Genomic DNA, 17,444 nt, shown 5'->3' on the forward strand with positions numbered 1-17,444 from the left:
CAGAAATGTTTACGTTACGATACATTGACACTGAGTTTTTGTCTCTTTCATCGGTGATAGTTAACTGCGAGAGCGAGAAGGATAAACAACGTTACGGTTATTGCAATTTAACCTAATTAGCGTTGTTAGCGCCATCTATGGAATAAGCTTGAAACGACAACGCCACGACGGGCAGTCCCTTTCTCTCCATCGACTTTCTTTATTAGTTTGGCAGAACATTGCTAGATGGCATGCTAATCAAATATTTAGAATGAAAGTAAAAGTCGTACATTTGTTAAACTGCCGCCAGATGGAGGTTAAGAATAAAAACATTACAACAAATCAATTATCGAAATAAGATACACAACATCCTTTGATCGGTCACTACCGTTATCGTCGATAATGACGACATAATTATCAAGAATGTAATAATTTGGTAATAATTTAGATTTAAGAAAAGTATGTATTGGGTATTGGTCCTTCGGACCGGATTTTTTGCTACACGGTGTAAGGAGTTTAGGCTAGTTATTTATTGCCACCACATGATGATATAATGACATTTACTTAATGACAGTAAGAAAAGTATGTAATGGTCCTTCGAACCGGATTTTTTATGTGTTTTGTGTAAGGAGAGAGGAGAAGCGCTGCTGGACTATCGGTAAGAGCGTGCGACTTTCAATCCGGAGGTCGCGGGTTCAAACCCCGGCTCGTACCAATGAGTTTTTCGGAACTTATTTACGAAATATCATTTGATATTTACCAGCCGCTTTTCGGTGAAGGAAAACATCGTGAGGAAACTGGACTAATCCCAACAAGGCCTAGTTCCCCTCTGGGTTGGAAGGTCAGATGGCAGTCGCTTTCGTAAAAACTAGTGCCTTCGTTAATTCTTAGGATTAGTTGTCAAGCGGACCTCATGAGCCGTGGCAAAATGCCGGGATAACGCGAGGAAGATGATGACATGGTGTAAGGAGTTTATTAGGCTAGTTATTTATTGCCACCAAACACCAAATGGTAGATATATTACAGCCACAGAACACAAAAAAAAAACGGCCAAATGCGAGTCGGACTCGCGCACGAAGGGTTCCGTACCATTACAGAAAAAAACAGCAAAAAAATCACGTTTGTTGTATGGGAGCCCCATTTATATATTTATACTCGTATTGTTCTGTTTTTAGTATTTGTTGTTATAGCGGCAACAGAAATACATCATCTGTGAAAATTTCAACTGTCTAGCTATCACGGTTAATGAGATATACAGCCTGGTGACAGACAGACGGACAGCGGAGTCTTAGTAATAGGGTCCCGTTTTTACCCTTTGAGTACGGAACCCTAAAAACAGTCGCTTCGGATAACTCTAAACCTTCTGCGACTGAAACTTTTTTTTTTTCGACTTTTTTCGGTGTATACTTAATGATGAGTTCCGTAATAAAAACCCTATCTTCTTTCTGGAACTCAAACTTCATACGTACCTATCAAATTTCGTCCAAGTAAATCGGTTCAGCGGTTTAAGCTTCAAGAGAAGACAGATACACAGGTTTACTTTTGCATTTATAGTATGTTAGTACGGATAGATCCTGGAAACCTAGATGAAATTTTTGTTTCATATTTCATATTTGTATATTCATAATAATTCATATTACATGTCGTTTTCATAATTACATTAAAAATTAAATAAATAAAAAATAATAATTAAAATAAAATTAGCTTTATAAATACAATAATTACATTCAAAATAAAAAAATCAAAATGTACAATTAACTTACAATTAGCGTTATCAATATACCTATACATGTCAAATAAAAGTATACCTACAATAACATTAGGTACTTAATAACTATTTAATAAAATCTGCAAAACTATAGAAAGTGTGCTCGATAAGCCACCGTTTTCTTCTTCTTCTTTTAAAATTATGGCTTCAGCCCAGTGGGACTATTTCGCCAGTATCAAGGTATTGAGAGGTTTACAAACGACAAAAATTGTACGGTTGTACAAGACAGTGTACGGTGATTTGTTAGCTCTTGTAAATCGATAGCTAGACTTTACAAGAAGCACGTGGACTACCGGCCGTTGACTCCAAGATGGTGGTTAAACGCGCTTCAAAATTAATTCTCCATTCACTGCACACTACCACATTAGTTTACTGTATAATAAGCTATCGATATTACACTTTAAACAATATTAATAAGCAAAAAACAAAGTAATTAATCACGATGCTAACTATCAAGATGGCGCTCGAACCGGAAGTCAGCCACCGTTTTAGCCTGGATTAAAAACTGTTTAGTGACGGCGCTTCTGTCACGTGTGGTGGCAGACGGTTGTAAACCGCCGGTCCCATTATATGTGACAGTTTTGCGGATTTCGCCAATTTATGCCTGACGCCCACGAGTTTTTGGGCGTGTGTCCAAGTGAAACTGGACCTAATACGAGAAAAAAAGGGTCCCCCAGATTTTTATTTCCATTTTTCATAGACTTTGTAATCTTTGTATGACGGTATCGAAATGGAAAAATATATGCAAATTTTGACACTTTTTTCTCTTATAATGATCGAAAAAGATTCTGAGTAGAAATACCATAAAAAATACCAAATTTGAGAAAAAACTGAATTATAATTTTTTAATTAAATAGACCATATTCACACCTTACATAGGAATTATTCATAATTCTGCATTGTTATATGTTATATCAACGATTGCCATATTGGCAAGGCGTGCACACTGCGCCGGAGTCGCTCGGCGACTGCAACTCACGCCGCGCACGCGCCGGCGAACCTTCATTTCACTCTCTATAGTTCAGGGCTCGCAAACATTTTGTTACGATTTTTATTTACCTCACCATTATTTATTACTACTTTACAGAGGTTCTTTCGTTACTGTTGAAATGCTTAAATCACCATTAGGTATAAGTACGCCTATAATAATATGAGTACCTTCAGGGTGGCCCAAAAACAAGTTAGAGTTAGACCAAGACAAATCTACAACGATTTTGATAGCACACGCAGTGCAAGTGTTATTTTAAACGTCAAACTTCTATGAAATTATGACGTATAAATAACACTTGCACTGCGTGTGCTATCAAAATCGATGCAGATTTGTCTTGGTCTAACTCTAACATTTTTTTTGCATCGGCATATTCTTGATACCAACCTATTTTTTTTTTTATAAACGTTTGCGTTTGTGTATCAAAGCTAAATGCGAATATTTTGAATATGTTTTGTTTTTAAGTTTTAGTTTATGATTGTAGTTTTAATTTTTGAAGACTTTTTGTAATACCTATTTATAACTAAGTGAGAGAAGTGAAGTGTGAAGATTTCGTGGTTGGTCCCATAGTAAAAGTTGCTCATTATAATCCCAAAACCTCCCTGGCAACGGGAATGCACTTTATTTTTTAGCCACCGTGTATATTGTGAACTTATTTTATTATAACGGTAGAAATATAAAGAAACATAATAAAAGGCCTTAGAATAAGAATTACAAACTAAATTTAAAACTAAAAACTAAACTTTAAAAAAATTATACTAGAGTAATAATCAAACATACAAATTACTTATAAATTAAAATAAACCTACGAAAAAGTAGAACTAAATGACAAGCGAACTTAAACTAACGTGAGACATATTTCAAAATATTTAGATCAGTACGGTTTCACTCACTATCGTTTTAGGTTTTTTTTTTAATGATATTGAGTGAAACCGTACTGATCTAAATATACTAAATGACAACTTAAAAATAAATTATAAATAGAAAATTTGGTTTTTTATTTTTCTTATTTAGAGTAGTATTTAGATAGGTGAATCAGCTTTTAGAACACTTAATTTCGTGTCCTAGACTCAATAGCAAAGAAAAATCCATTTTTCAAACACCATGTTGATTTTTTACTTTTTTGTTTACACGGGCATTATAAGATGCATATAAGTATTAATTTTTCATTTCTCATGCTCTGATAGAGGGTCATTGTTGTTCTAAAAGGTGCGCAGAAAATGATACGTGTCTGCACTAGAGCATTTTACGTTCGAAGTACGATATTTTTAATTTTTTTACGATAAGCAATTGAAATTTGAGTTTAAATGGATTTGTTATACAATTTCCATTCCATAAATAACGATACTTTTGCCTGAATTTTTAATTGAAAGTTCCCTCAATAAATACTATAAAAATGTATTATTCGTCATGTTTTTGAAAAAACACATGCATTTTACTTTCCTCGTATTCGAAATGAAAAGTAGAGTGTTTAACTCGGGTGAAAGGCATCATTTCTGCCTCGGACTATTGGCGCTCTCACTGCGTTCGAGCGCCAAGACACCTCGGCAGAAATGAGTGCCTTTCATCCCTTGGTTAACAATCTACTATTACACATTAAAATTAACAAAATAAAATTATCAGATAAAATTTACATTTTGTACGGTAACGCAGCAGAAAAAGTTAGTTATTCGAAATAAATTAAAGAAATTAAATTACAGAGAGGAGAGGGGGAATACGGCCAGTGTTCTGGGAACAATGCCTTAGACTAATTTAGGTTGAGATATGATCATTTGTTTAATCTCTGTTTTAATAAATATCGCTAGGTATTTTATATGGGTCTCTATTATTTCGCATATAGTTTTATACTAAATATTTTAATATAGTCATAATGTATTATTTGGCCACATTTTCGTTAGTCATAATTTGGTTTTTCTCAGAAACGCGTAACTTTTCAGGATTGCCATACATGCCAGGATAACCTGAGGAAAATCCCGAAAAGTTACAGGTTTCAGAATTATGACTAATGATAATATGACAATCATTACATTATGACTTTCAATAATTATGTCAAACAAAGGGACCCCATTGTACATATATACTTATATTGTATATATATACTAATATTGAATAAAGGTTGCCGACCCCAGAATCGGCGCAACATTTTCCCAGTGGGGATGACAGACGCGGAAAAAAGTAAAAACATTGTATCATTAGTCAACAACAACAACCATCAGCCGTAGCTTTTTTCGTATCATTTCTAAATCGGACGCCGCCGGCATCGGTCGCTTCCTGAAAAAAAAAGAAACTTAAAAAAAAAATACAGATGCGTTCACAAATTTATTTCGATTATGAAATTAATTTAGTAACATAACTTTTTTATATTTTTTAAATCGTAATGTTTAAGTGAATAGTGTTGTGAAGTGATAATGTTGTCCCGGTGTAGTGTTGCTAGTGTGAGCAGGAGTGTTGTATTTTTTTTAATTTGCGGACAACTTTTGGACATTGGGGGAGCTTACAGCCCGAGAGGTGAGAATTTATCAATTTTATTTTTACTTGAAAACCAATTTAATTTATACTTCAGTAGGACAAAAATAGGCGTTAACGATCAGATCTTAAAACTGCTTAATGATGTCCTGCTAGTATTTATATAAAAAAATCCGGGAAGAAATTCAAAGGACCTGTGTGAAGTCCCCAACCCGCATTGTGCCAGCGTCGGGACAATAGCCTAAGCCCTCTCGTGCCCAAGTCCACCAGTGGGACGTATATAGGCTGATTTATTAATATTATTATACATAATATAAATACTGCTAAGTAAAAATACTCCCTCGAAATTTCGGAGCAGAAACATTTAGTTCACAAAACTATGACTCTACATGGACTCTACAGTCTCTACACAACACCATTTTCTAAACATGCATGATTATAATATTGTCTTCGGTTACCGCGATAGTTACTCATGAAATAAAACTATGAAAACGGATTATATCGCGTATATTGAATTTATAATACATCCCGACGTTTCGAACCCTTTACAGCGTTCGTGGTCAACGGGTGACTGAGGAAAAATTACAAAGTGCAAAAATACCCACATACTAAAATAATGAACAATCATAGACTATAAACTTTAAGGATAGTTGTACATGCAAAATCGGTCCATAAGGCAAGTTATACACTACAAATATTTTCAAGTAAAGATGTATTATAAATTCAATATACGCGATATAATCCGTTTTCATAGTTTTATTTCATGCATGTTTATGTTACCTAAGTACTCAAAATCATCTTTCGAAATAAAAAAAAATAGTAAAAAAACGCCCCTGCTTTTTAGACTTCTTTTCTTGTTCGTCACGTACATAGAAAAGTCCGAAATAAAATGTGACGATCCGGAACAGAAATAGTAATTTGATCAGAATTTGAACTTTTAATAAAAAAACAAAAAAAATATATATTTTTAAACCTTTTTTTGTCAAACATGAGTTATACAACAAAAAGTTGTACGTATTTTAACACAATCCTATGCCTTTTTGGCCAAAATTGGGCATTTGGTTCATCATGCAGTTCAGATTGTATCGTCAGTTACTAATAGGCCAATTCGAGTTTTGGTTATTCGAACTGTTTCCGATATGATACCGATCGGTCAGTGTCAAAAGTGACGTTTTTGATATCAGTATCATATTGGAAACAGTTCGAAGAAGTAAAACTCACATTGGCCTGTCATGGACTCATAGGATTTACGAGTGATTATAATGGTATACATACTAGTGAAATGTTCTTTTTATTGAGGCATTTCAGACTCATGAAAGACTGAAAACATTGGATTGTCTATTAAATTTCAACTTATTACTTATTTTTAGTAATGCCAATTTTACATTCATCAAAAGAATATCCGGTAAACAGTTTCAATCCTGCCGGAACGTTCTAAGCAGGATTTTCTTCTAACACTGTGTACGACCATTTTTGTAGTACTTAGGTGTTATCTTCGCCTTGCAATTCTACCCCACCACGAAATAAAACCATAAGTGGCATTCAAAAATTGTTTATCGCTGGAGTTTGTTTCGTGAAAATACGCTACATATTTGAATTCGTTTTATAATGACATTTTAAGTTATGAGTTTATGATGCGTGGTGGCGTGGTGTGCGGCTCTACGATTACTGAGGTAATTCGGGTTATCAACTGATAAATTTGCAATAATCCTACGCAAATTTTAAATATTCGGGCGTAACCTTCACTTTCCCCATTATTCATATCACCGATATCCATAATAATCGAAATAAGGGGTTTTCGCCACAGACAATACATAATAAATAGAATAGAAACCATCGAGGCGATAATTTGCAACCAATCTTGCGCCTTGGTTCGATCGGACTGTTACGAAATATAACGGAGTTTCTAATTGAATCAATTTTGCACTAACAGACTGATTTGTTTTATTGTAGTTTCTATGAGTGGCGATTGTATCAATTTAAGTACCATTTTAACTTTAGTCTTAATTGAGAAAATGGACACCTTAACTACCCAAGTACCCAAGTAGGTACCTATATTAAAATTCTCTCAACTTTGGTCCTAAATTAACTAGAGATCATTTTGGTGCAATTTTTTTTTACTTACTTACTTACTTGGCTGGCAAAATGAGTCTTGGCCTCCAACACAAGAGCATGCCACCAGTGGCGTAACTAGGGGGGGGGGGAGCAGAGGGGGCAAGTGCCCCGGGCGCCATCCTTTTGTCAGTCGTCAGGGGGCGCAAATTTGGTGACTGCCCCGGGCGCCATATCCTCTAGCTACGCCCCTGCATGCCACTTTGCTCGGTCCAGAGCGATATCACGCCAGCTTTCGCCGACGCCGAGCTCACAGAGATCTGCCTCCACTCCATCCGCCCAACGATATCTAGGACGACCAACAGGACGGCGTCCAGTTGGTCGACCCCAAGTAGGCCCTTTTGGCTGCCCGATCTTCACCCATCCTTTCGAGGTGGTTTCGTAGCTTTTGGCGTCGAGACACTAGGGTCGTGGGGCAATGGTGAGTGTAGGCTCCACAAGGTCCTCGGGAGATGATTAAGCTAACAGGGGATCCTCGCGCGCAAAGACTCGCAATCGCGATACAGCGTGGGATGGCCACCTTGTTGAGAGGCCAAGGATTGGAGCGCAGATTTTAGTCTTTATTTTTTAGAATTAGGTTTCTTCTTCTATGTCGTATCGCTCTTGAAAGAGCGGTCATGGTCATGTTGAGGCGTCCGCATCGGTAGTAGAGGCGGACACAGCTTCGCACGATCTCCCGCCATCTCTCCCTGTTGGTAGACTGTCTGGCACACTCAGATACGCGGTTTCCCACTGCGGATTTTATTTGGTCAGTCCAGCGCATAGGTGATTTGACGCGAGATTTGGTTCCCTTAAAGGATGACTCACGTTAGACCGGGCCGTGACCAGGCCGGAGGTTCCGGCGCTGACTTTTCTATGACATGACAGGTGATCACGTGATGCTTTCTATAGAAAAAGAAGCGCCGGAAGCTCCGGCCCGGTCACGGCCCGGTCTAACGTGAGTCATCCTTTACTCTTCCTTGTACGTCCAGTTGCTCTATGGAGTCATTATCTCGCCTAGATACATGTCCAAAGTACTGCAGTATGTGCGACTGTACTACGCTGTGTGATGCCGAGCTTCTGGAGTATTGGACACGTTGTTGCGGAAATCCTAGGAAATAGGTGTAGCTATACCTATTAGATTTATTCTATAAATGTCTCAATCTTAAATACTTACATAGAAAACACCCATGACTCGTGACTCAGGAACAAATATCCATGTTCATCAGACGAATAAATGCACTTAACAGGATTTGAACCTGGAACCATCGGCTTCATAGGCAGAGTCACTGATGTCACTATACCCACTAGTCCACAATTTTCTTACGATTCCGATGGACCCGGGTATCTCCTTAAACTATACGTCTGGACCCGGATATGTCCTTAAAATACGTCCAAAAGAGAGGTATGGGCACTGGTAATGACATCTGTCTTTGTGTGGTAGGGCACAGGACAGCGGATGTCATTCCAGATCTAGAGCAGAGCCCAACTGGGGAACTACCTCCACCTTACAGAAAACCGCAGCTAAATAACACTAGACCTTACTCATAGTGTTGTGTTCCTGCCGGTGAGTAAGGTTGCCAGAGCTCAACAAGGGTGCGGAGTGATGTTAGGGTCGGCAACGCGCATGTAACTCCTCTGGAGTTGCAGGCGTACAGGCTACGGAGACTGCTTAACATCAAGCGGGCCGTATTCTTGTTTGCCACCGACGTAGTATTAAAAAAAACTATATTAATTCTCACACACTTTTAAATCGGAAGTAAACGATGTAAATATTTTGATTACAAATGATAATTAACTTAACCCAAATCCATATTAAGTGCAGCTAAGCTAATTACAAAATCCAATCATACGCATAATATTTATGTAACACAATTTGTAAATTGTGTTACATAAATATTCTATATACTCGGTAATACCAACCACATAAAGATAATCACAGACTATGAAAACTTCATTTATTTGGTTACGCCGAAATATACCGATCTTCGTGCACTGTAACATGATATTACGCCGTTGGATAAAGTACCTTAAAACTTAGATAATAAGGTCGGTGGATTATTATCGGGTACAGATCCGGTCATTACGAAACGGTCGAAAGGAAAAAAGAGTAAAAAAGAGTTGGTAACATGATTACCTATAGTGTGACGTCACAATGAATTAATCGGCGAAATTGTCGCTTTGATTAGTTCCACTTGTCGTGTTCGATTTTTAAAGGTTTGTAAACATTGACTTGAGGAAACCTTCGTGTTGGGAAAATAAAGCCCGGCTAGAGGTCATTGTCACTAGCATAGACATAGTATATACAAATAGTTATAGACGCGCCACCGAGCGACCGGGGGTAAGAGAAAGAATATTCATATAAAATTTGGGCAGCATACGATTTTTTCTCTTTCACTCTTATCGGTATTTCGCCATCGCCTCCTACCTACGATGCCACCCGGTCAGTGATAAGGACAAATCATGGCACAATTTTCTCTTTCCTTTTATAGGAATCGCAATATGACTATCTTTCTCTATCAAAGAGTGTCAGACCCTTGGTCACTAGAGTAAAAGCAGATTAAAGGCTTCTTCAGACGTTGCAGCAAATGGCTTGCGGTTTTAGATCATTTCTGGCTAAGTTGGAGTGGCGAATTCAATCGATCGACCAAGTGCCGCAATGGAATGCATATCACATGCGACGATACGTTTAGAGAGGCCTACGATAACTACAAAAAGCAATTTATTTTATTTACCTATATATATTCCTTTTTGGCCAACTAGACTAGACATTTCGCTATCATCGTCTTTTTTCCAATCCATATCCATACTAATATTATAAATGCGAAAGTCTGTCTGTCTGTCTGTGTGTTCCCTCTTCACGCTTAAACCGCTGAATCGATTTAGATGAAATTTGGCATAGAGATAGGTTGAGTCCCTGAGAAGGATATAGGATAGTTTTTATCCCGAAAATCATCCCTTAAGAAAGTAAAAAGCGGGGTGGAATTGAGATAATTAATGAAGTGTCTGCTAATTGGTGTGCATAATATGCTCAAATTTAATAATTGCTATAAGACTTTCTCCAGGCGCTATTTTTACTCTTGCTGGGGTTACTAAGTCCACGCAGACGAAGTCGCGGGCATAAGCTAGTTACCAAATAATCTAAGACTGTTGATCATACACAAGTAAAACATTAGGTCATTGCGCTAGTTTTCGTCCATGCTCTAGTTTTCGTCCACTTGACGGATTAGGAAATAATATACTTCATTTTGCGAAATATCATTTTTTATGTAGATAGATATATTGGTTAGACATTAAGGATTACCTTTAGTCCAAATTTGTGCAGCAATGTAGGTTTATATTCAAATTTCGTCAAGTAGACGAAAACACTACACTACTACCTACTAGATGCTAGACTGTGCGGGACTAATTCATAATTCATAATTAGGTATAGGTATAAATTTTAGTCTTAGGTACTAAGTCTTAGGTACGTTTTGAAACTGTTATTAACTAACAAAATGTATGTGTCAGAGTTACACAGAAATTTGAGAACTAGAACTGGACGAAAACTAGCGCAAATTACCCTATATTTAGAACAACTCGAATGATTTATCTTGGACATAAATAAAACGATTATACTATCGGCACCAGCGCTGGGAATCATACAGGCAAATTCGAGATTATATCGGTTTCCGATATGATACTGATAAGTCAGTGTAAATTTCTTCAACCTAAAACGTCACACGTTCATTTGACATCATTTGACAATAATGTCGTAAACGAGGGTAGTTTCTCGCCCCCCCTGCCGCCACCGGCGCCCGCGCCGAGTCATCGGGCGCGGAGGGCTGCGGCCCGCAGTCTGCGCCGGTCCGTCACCGTCAACGCAAGCTCCTGATGACACTCCTCGGTACGGAGTGAAACATGTCGAGCGTTTTTCGACTTAAAATACGTGAGTGACCCGTTATGTTTAATATGTCACACGTTGACACTGACAGATCAGTGTCCCATCGGACACAGATCGAAGAACTAAACCTCGAATTGGCCTGATAGCATTATAGCAAGTACAATAATGTTTCAACTGGGTAGACTGCGTTTTTGATCTAAATTAGATTCGCGCCACTTTCCCGTGCTTAATTCGTTATAAAAGACTTGATGTTGTAATTGTAAACATCATTCAGATCCACTGTTCCATTTTAAACGTTTAAAGTAAATCAAAAAGTAAAATAAACAATACAACATTGACTTAGATACCTATATATGTATTACTTCGTATAGACCAAAGATATATGTAACTCTATATGAAAAATAAAGCCTCGGAATATTAAGAAAAAGTTATACTCGAATAGATGGCGTCACAGTTTAGGCCTATACTCGGGTAGATGGCGTTGGCACCGTTTGATATTTAACAATTTTAACACATCAGTGAAAGAACATGGGCCAAATTCATATGGCGTACTAGAAAAAAAAACAATTAAATATCCGTATATATACACGGTGTTACTTGAGCCACTGAAAACCTGAGACACCCCAACAGATTTTTTTTATTTTGAACTCATCTTGAGTATTTATTCTTTAATCCGATACATATTTAATAAAATATTCGTTTTGGTAATTCAACACAAGATATTTCGTTGTTTCAGTGACGTCAAACAATTGCTAGTTACCATCGTAAACACTGTTAACTGACCATTTGCATACCTTACTGCAACGAGATAAGGTTTACCAATGGCCAGTTAAGGGTGTTGTTCATTGACAAATAACGTGTCAAATGCTAGTTATTGATATTGTCGCATTACAAACTTGTAGACTTGGCATGTAGAAATAATAAACAATGATAAATAATTACCCCCATTAAAATATAGCGCAATCGATGCTCCTATCGATTCTGAACAAACTGTTTTTAGGTAGTGGGTCATGAAACACCGTGTATATATATTTTTTTAAATATATTTATACATTTTCATTTTTAGTTTTAATCATGTGTTGATAGATGGCAGTAAATGTACTGTGACTACAAAATTTACTATGACAATAACCCTCAGAACTCTCTATACTATCAGATTCTCTTTTTACAATATGAAAAAAAAACTCTGTATTTACATACAAGATATACAATACAGAGAAATTAATAACTAGCTTAAATCTAAAATAGGCCCTTGAGGCATTGTACCAAGGATGCTGGCGGCATTTCCTCGAAATGGTAAGGACCTTACGGGTACTATGATGAGGGCCAGAAAATTGGTGCGCACCGCGCAAATGGCTTTTATGCACATTTTGTTGGTCCGCATGTTCGCTCGGCCTTATATGAACGGGCCTATTTTTTCTTTGAAATTTTTGCAATACAAATGACCTTCAGGTTCCGATATCTATAACGATAACATAATTGCAAGCTTATAAAAAGTTAATTAACAATTTATACCATAAACAAATAACCATAATTCACACTCGACTTTAAAACAATGGTGTTTTCCATGGTTTCTCATGTTTTGCACCAGCCATACGTCAATCGATCATTTCCCTGCTCTCGGAATGATGGAAAGGTACCTTTGTCTGTTGATTATTCCGGGTTTTTACCAATGTTCTGTGATAGTAGCACTGTGGAAGTGATTGATTTATTCACTCTCCAATGCTTTCATTGTAGGCCTTGGTGCGTTTTTAAGTCCAAATGGCATGATAGCGTTTTCAAAATGACACTGAAAAAGGATGTTTCAATAAATCATTAGTCTATAAACCATTAAACTAAATCAACGTGAAAACGTACAACGAGCTGCAAAATTGCATAGATATACATATACGAGTAGGAGTGACGTAAGGGAGTGTGAGTGTGGCATTTACTGTACTTAATATACTGGCCAACTAAAATAAAGCGCAGTATTCAAACAAAATTGCTATAACTTTTTAGTGGTGAAAATGGTAAACCACACTGTATTTTCATACTTTTGTATGGGAATCGAGATATCCATTTCCAAAATGAAAGTATCCTTTGTTTCCGTAATTTCCGAGAGTAATAGTTAATATTACGCAAAACTATACTACCACAATTTGAGGGTCTATCGCAAAACAAGAAAATCGAAATTTCGTTATCTAACATTTCTGTTTTCGGATTCGCGTTTCCCGGTAAGTTTTCTATAAACAAACCGCCTTGGTGCGTCAATGTCATATTTTATTATCTCTGAAAACTTGTCAAAAAACTGTCAAAGGCACAGTACGTATAAATTACTCTATGGTTTACTAAACGGGCTAGTGCTGCACTCTGGTGGCAGAACATTGCAGTAACCCCCTATTCCAACTTTTTGGAATCTTTCCACATTTTGTGCCTTTGTACCTTTCGTTAAACAAAAATCAGGCTGCCAAAGATTGCTAAGTTAAAAAGGTTTTCTTGTCTCAAGTAACCATTACGACCATATAATATATCCTATCATATACCATACCACCACTACCACAGACCATATACTAGGTTGTCTGGAAGAGATCGCTCTTTAGCGATAAGACCACCTGTTGTCTACCATAGCACAGAATAAGTAATAGTATTACCATACAGAACGGCCACGCACCGCCCCGCCCCGACTCGAATTACCTCGCCCCGCGATACCAGATTGACGGCCGTTTGCCGGCCGCTCAATACTATTCATAAGCAACTTACTCACACAATGACGCATGACGCGTGTACAGACGAGCCTTTTACACATAGAAACGCAAGTGATTTTTGATGTATAGCGTGTCCGCCCTGTGACCATAATTTAAGTGCTTAATTTGTATTTCATGTCCTTTTTAGGATTCCGTACCCAAAGGGTAAAAACGGGACCCTATTACTAAGACTCCGCTGTCCGTCTGTCCGTCCGTCAGTCTGTCAGTCTGTCACCAGGCTGTATCTCATGAACCGTGATAGCTAGACAGTTGAAATTTTCACAGATGGTGTATTTCTGTTGCCGCTATAACAGCAAATACTAAAAACAGAATAATATAAATATTTAAATGGGGCTCCCATACAACAATGTTGCTGTTTTTTTCCGTAATGGTACGGAACCCTTCGTGCGCGAGTCCGACTCGCACTTGGCCGGTTTTTTATATTGGTGTGCAATAAAGAATATTTGTATTGTATTGTATTGTATATCCACTCTCACTAGCGTTCTCGCCGACCTTGGGATGGCTCCTTGCCGATTATGCTGTCACGCACACGCGTGCTCCGTCGTAGCGGAAACTATCGGTTCCGCTCTGTACAATGCGGCACACGAAGCCTAATTTTATTTAAATTTGCATGTTTTGTACACACTGTTTTTTCTTTAAAAACAATTTAATTGATACATTTTTGTTTAAAGTACATTTATATTTATAGAATCAGGCGTTACTTTTCGGAAAACCATGCTATTAAAAAAATTACTTTGCTTATCCGGGAAAGAATAACGTACGTCAATCAGTGCTGACCCGTTATAATTACGCAGCGTACTACGTAGGCGAACAACACGTGAAAGCGATGCGGCGCGGAGTGAATCAATCCTTTGATACCTATACAAGTGTTCTACGTAGGCGATCTCGTTGCGAACGCGAACGCCGTGGGCCCGCCACGCCGCGCCGCTTCGCTTCGCGTTCGCGAGTTGTTCGCTTACGTAAGACGCTGCGTTATTGTAAGACCCTTTAAGGATATCATTAATGCCAGGTTTACAGGCCCTGTAAGAATAAAGAGAGACCCCAGTAAATGTTTATTATAATGTGTGTGAAGAGTGTAAATTTAGTTATCTGCAATAATTTACAGGGTGCATATGCATATAGGTCATACTGAGCAAGTTTTACTATGGGACCACCCCCGAAATCGAGAAAAAAAATTGACTTCCGTACATTTTGGCTGACTGATGTTGATATTTTGTATGGGAGAGCCAATTTTTTTGCGATTTCGGGGTTGGTCCCATAGTAAAAGTTGCTCAGTATGACCTATATATTCACCCCGTAAATTATTGCAGGTGACAAAATTTACAGCCTGTATAATAGATATAATTTTCATTTTTTTTTTTTCATTTTTGTTCTGAACTTCCGTGCGCAACAGTACCGGTAACAATTCTGTCAAGTTACTGGAACCGTTTAGTTTCGGCCAAGGTTGTTTCGGATTATCGACTTTTACTTTTATGCACGTACGGCGATGAAAGTCGCACTTTCCGCGTCGGGATCCAGAACGATGCGCGTGCTCATCGCGAATGTAAGGAAGACTGCGCGGGGTGGTTAGAGAGCGTGCTGTTTAGTTTTCGTGCGTAAAACGGAAAACAAAAGGTGCGTTGGAAAAATACCCGAAACTCATCAATTATCGGACTTTAATCACTTTTTAGGGTTCCGTAAAAACGAAAAAACGGAGAGTAATATAGGATAGATGGATAGATAGCTTTTATTCGTGGCAAAAAAGATAAGAACACGTAGGTAACACAACATAAATAATATAAGCCACGAAATGGTCCCGACTCAGCCTGGCATTACTGTGTTGTTGTTGTCTGTCCGTCTGTCTGTCCGTCCGTCCGTCTGTCTGTCTGTCTGTCAAGACCCTTAATCTCGGAAACGCGTGGAGGTCTAGAGTTGAAATCAAAACCATATATGTACTTACTAATGAAACGTGAAAACAGAGCCTAGGACGTAAAATCAGGCAGAAATTCCACGCTCCATCGTCCACAAAATGACCAGAGACAGCTGTCAAAGTCCAAAGATGGATACAGCCGCTCATACCATACCCATCCCATCAGAAAGAAAGGTGTGGCGACCACATACATGTGTGAAGCCACCTTTAAATAATAACCACGGCAACACTGCATGTATAGATGATTCTTCTTCTTCTTCCTGCCCTTATCCCACGTTATGTGGGGTCGGCACAACATGTTTTTCTCTTCCATTCTCCTCTATCTTTCGTCACCTCAGCACTCACTCCTTTCTTTCTCATATCCTCTTTCACACAATCCATCCATCGCTTTTTGGGTCTACCATACGCTCTCCGTCCATCAACATTCATCCCTAACATTCTTTTGCCTATATGGCATTCATCCCTCCTCATCACATGCCCATACCACGCTATATGTATAAAAAGTAATAATTATTGTATTCATCAAGACAATGTACAATATAACTAATAAAACTTGTATTCAACTCGACTCGGGCGTTCTTTAATGTTTCTGCCATCAACTCACCGCACTCCCACAAAGATATGCCTTACATGACTTATGGTCCTATATCCCCTAGATGGGGCAGAGGGCATCCAGTGCTCCGCCGTCCCGTTCGGTCTTGAGCTTCGCGCTTCATTTCGCTCCACGTCTTGCCAATGGTCGCCGCCTCTGCGATGATCGTCCGCCGCCAGAATTGCTTAGGGCGACCACGTTTCCGCTTTCCTTGGGAATTCCAGTCTAGGGCTTGCCTCGAGATGTGATCCAAATCCCTTCGGAGCGTGTGGCCGATCCAGTTCCACTTGCGGCGTTTGATCTGCTGGTCGATCGGAGTCTCACCGCAACGTTCCCACAGATCTACGTTGAGGATATGAGAAAGGTATATGAGACTCTTTTATATTCAAAGCAATCATAAACAGAGACCGGAATTTTCGTGGCACTTTTGAATTATCCTTACCTTATGGCTTCTCATTTATCGACTTCCAAAAATCATATAGGTATCAATTTTGTATTAAGCAGGAACATCCGATTCGACGGAGGCGATTTATTTTTTCACTTTTAATTTATTTCTAAGCTGGACACAATATATTATAGAATTAAAACCAGAGTAAACAACAGACGGTCTTATCGCTGAAGAGTGATCACTTACCGATAGGTTACAGTAGTTGAAACTTTTAAATGGAGTACAAAAATAAGTACTTATTCCGTTTTTTAAAACAAGGTTTTGCACGGAACACTAACAATGAAAAGTAAAGTCGATAAAAAGTCACTAGGGCAATTCAGAAATGCAATGAAAATTCCGGTCTCCGATCATAAAACATTATTGGATCATGGAATGACAAACAATTGGCAATAACTTTAGCGGCCATGCGCCGCCGCGAGGTAAAGGAACAGTTTCTACGATGATTATATCTAATGCTCGGTTTATTTACTCTACACAAGGGTCATGGGAGAAAAATATAGCAATTAGGTATTTTTTGGACTAAATGTCAATAAATTCAATCAAAAGGTACCACATTGTCGCTTACCATAAGGATGA

The 17,444-nt window shown here is 38.2% G+C and overlaps 1 protein-coding gene across 1 annotated transcript in view; it reads left to right on the top strand.

Moving 5' to 3' along the window:
• The first annotated feature begins 4,842 nt into the window (after window positions 1–4,842).
• Window positions 4,843–17,444, top strand: part of LOC134755392 (uncharacterized) — a 45,736-nt gene continuing 33,134 nt past the window's right edge. Inside the window, exon 1 of the mRNA XM_063691947.1 lies at window positions 4,843–5,243. Within this exon, the coding sequence (XP_063548017.1) occupies window positions 5,144–5,243 (100 nt within the window). The 5' untranslated portion in view covers window positions 4,843–5,143. The remainder of the gene's footprint in view (window positions 5,244–17,444) is intronic.

Source organism: Cydia strobilella, chromosome 2 (assembly GCF_947568885.1).
Source record: "Cydia strobilella chromosome 2, ilCydStro3.1, whole genome shotgun sequence".
Classification (NCBI taxonomy): domain Eukaryota; kingdom Metazoa; phylum Arthropoda; class Insecta; order Lepidoptera; family Tortricidae; genus Cydia; species Cydia strobilella.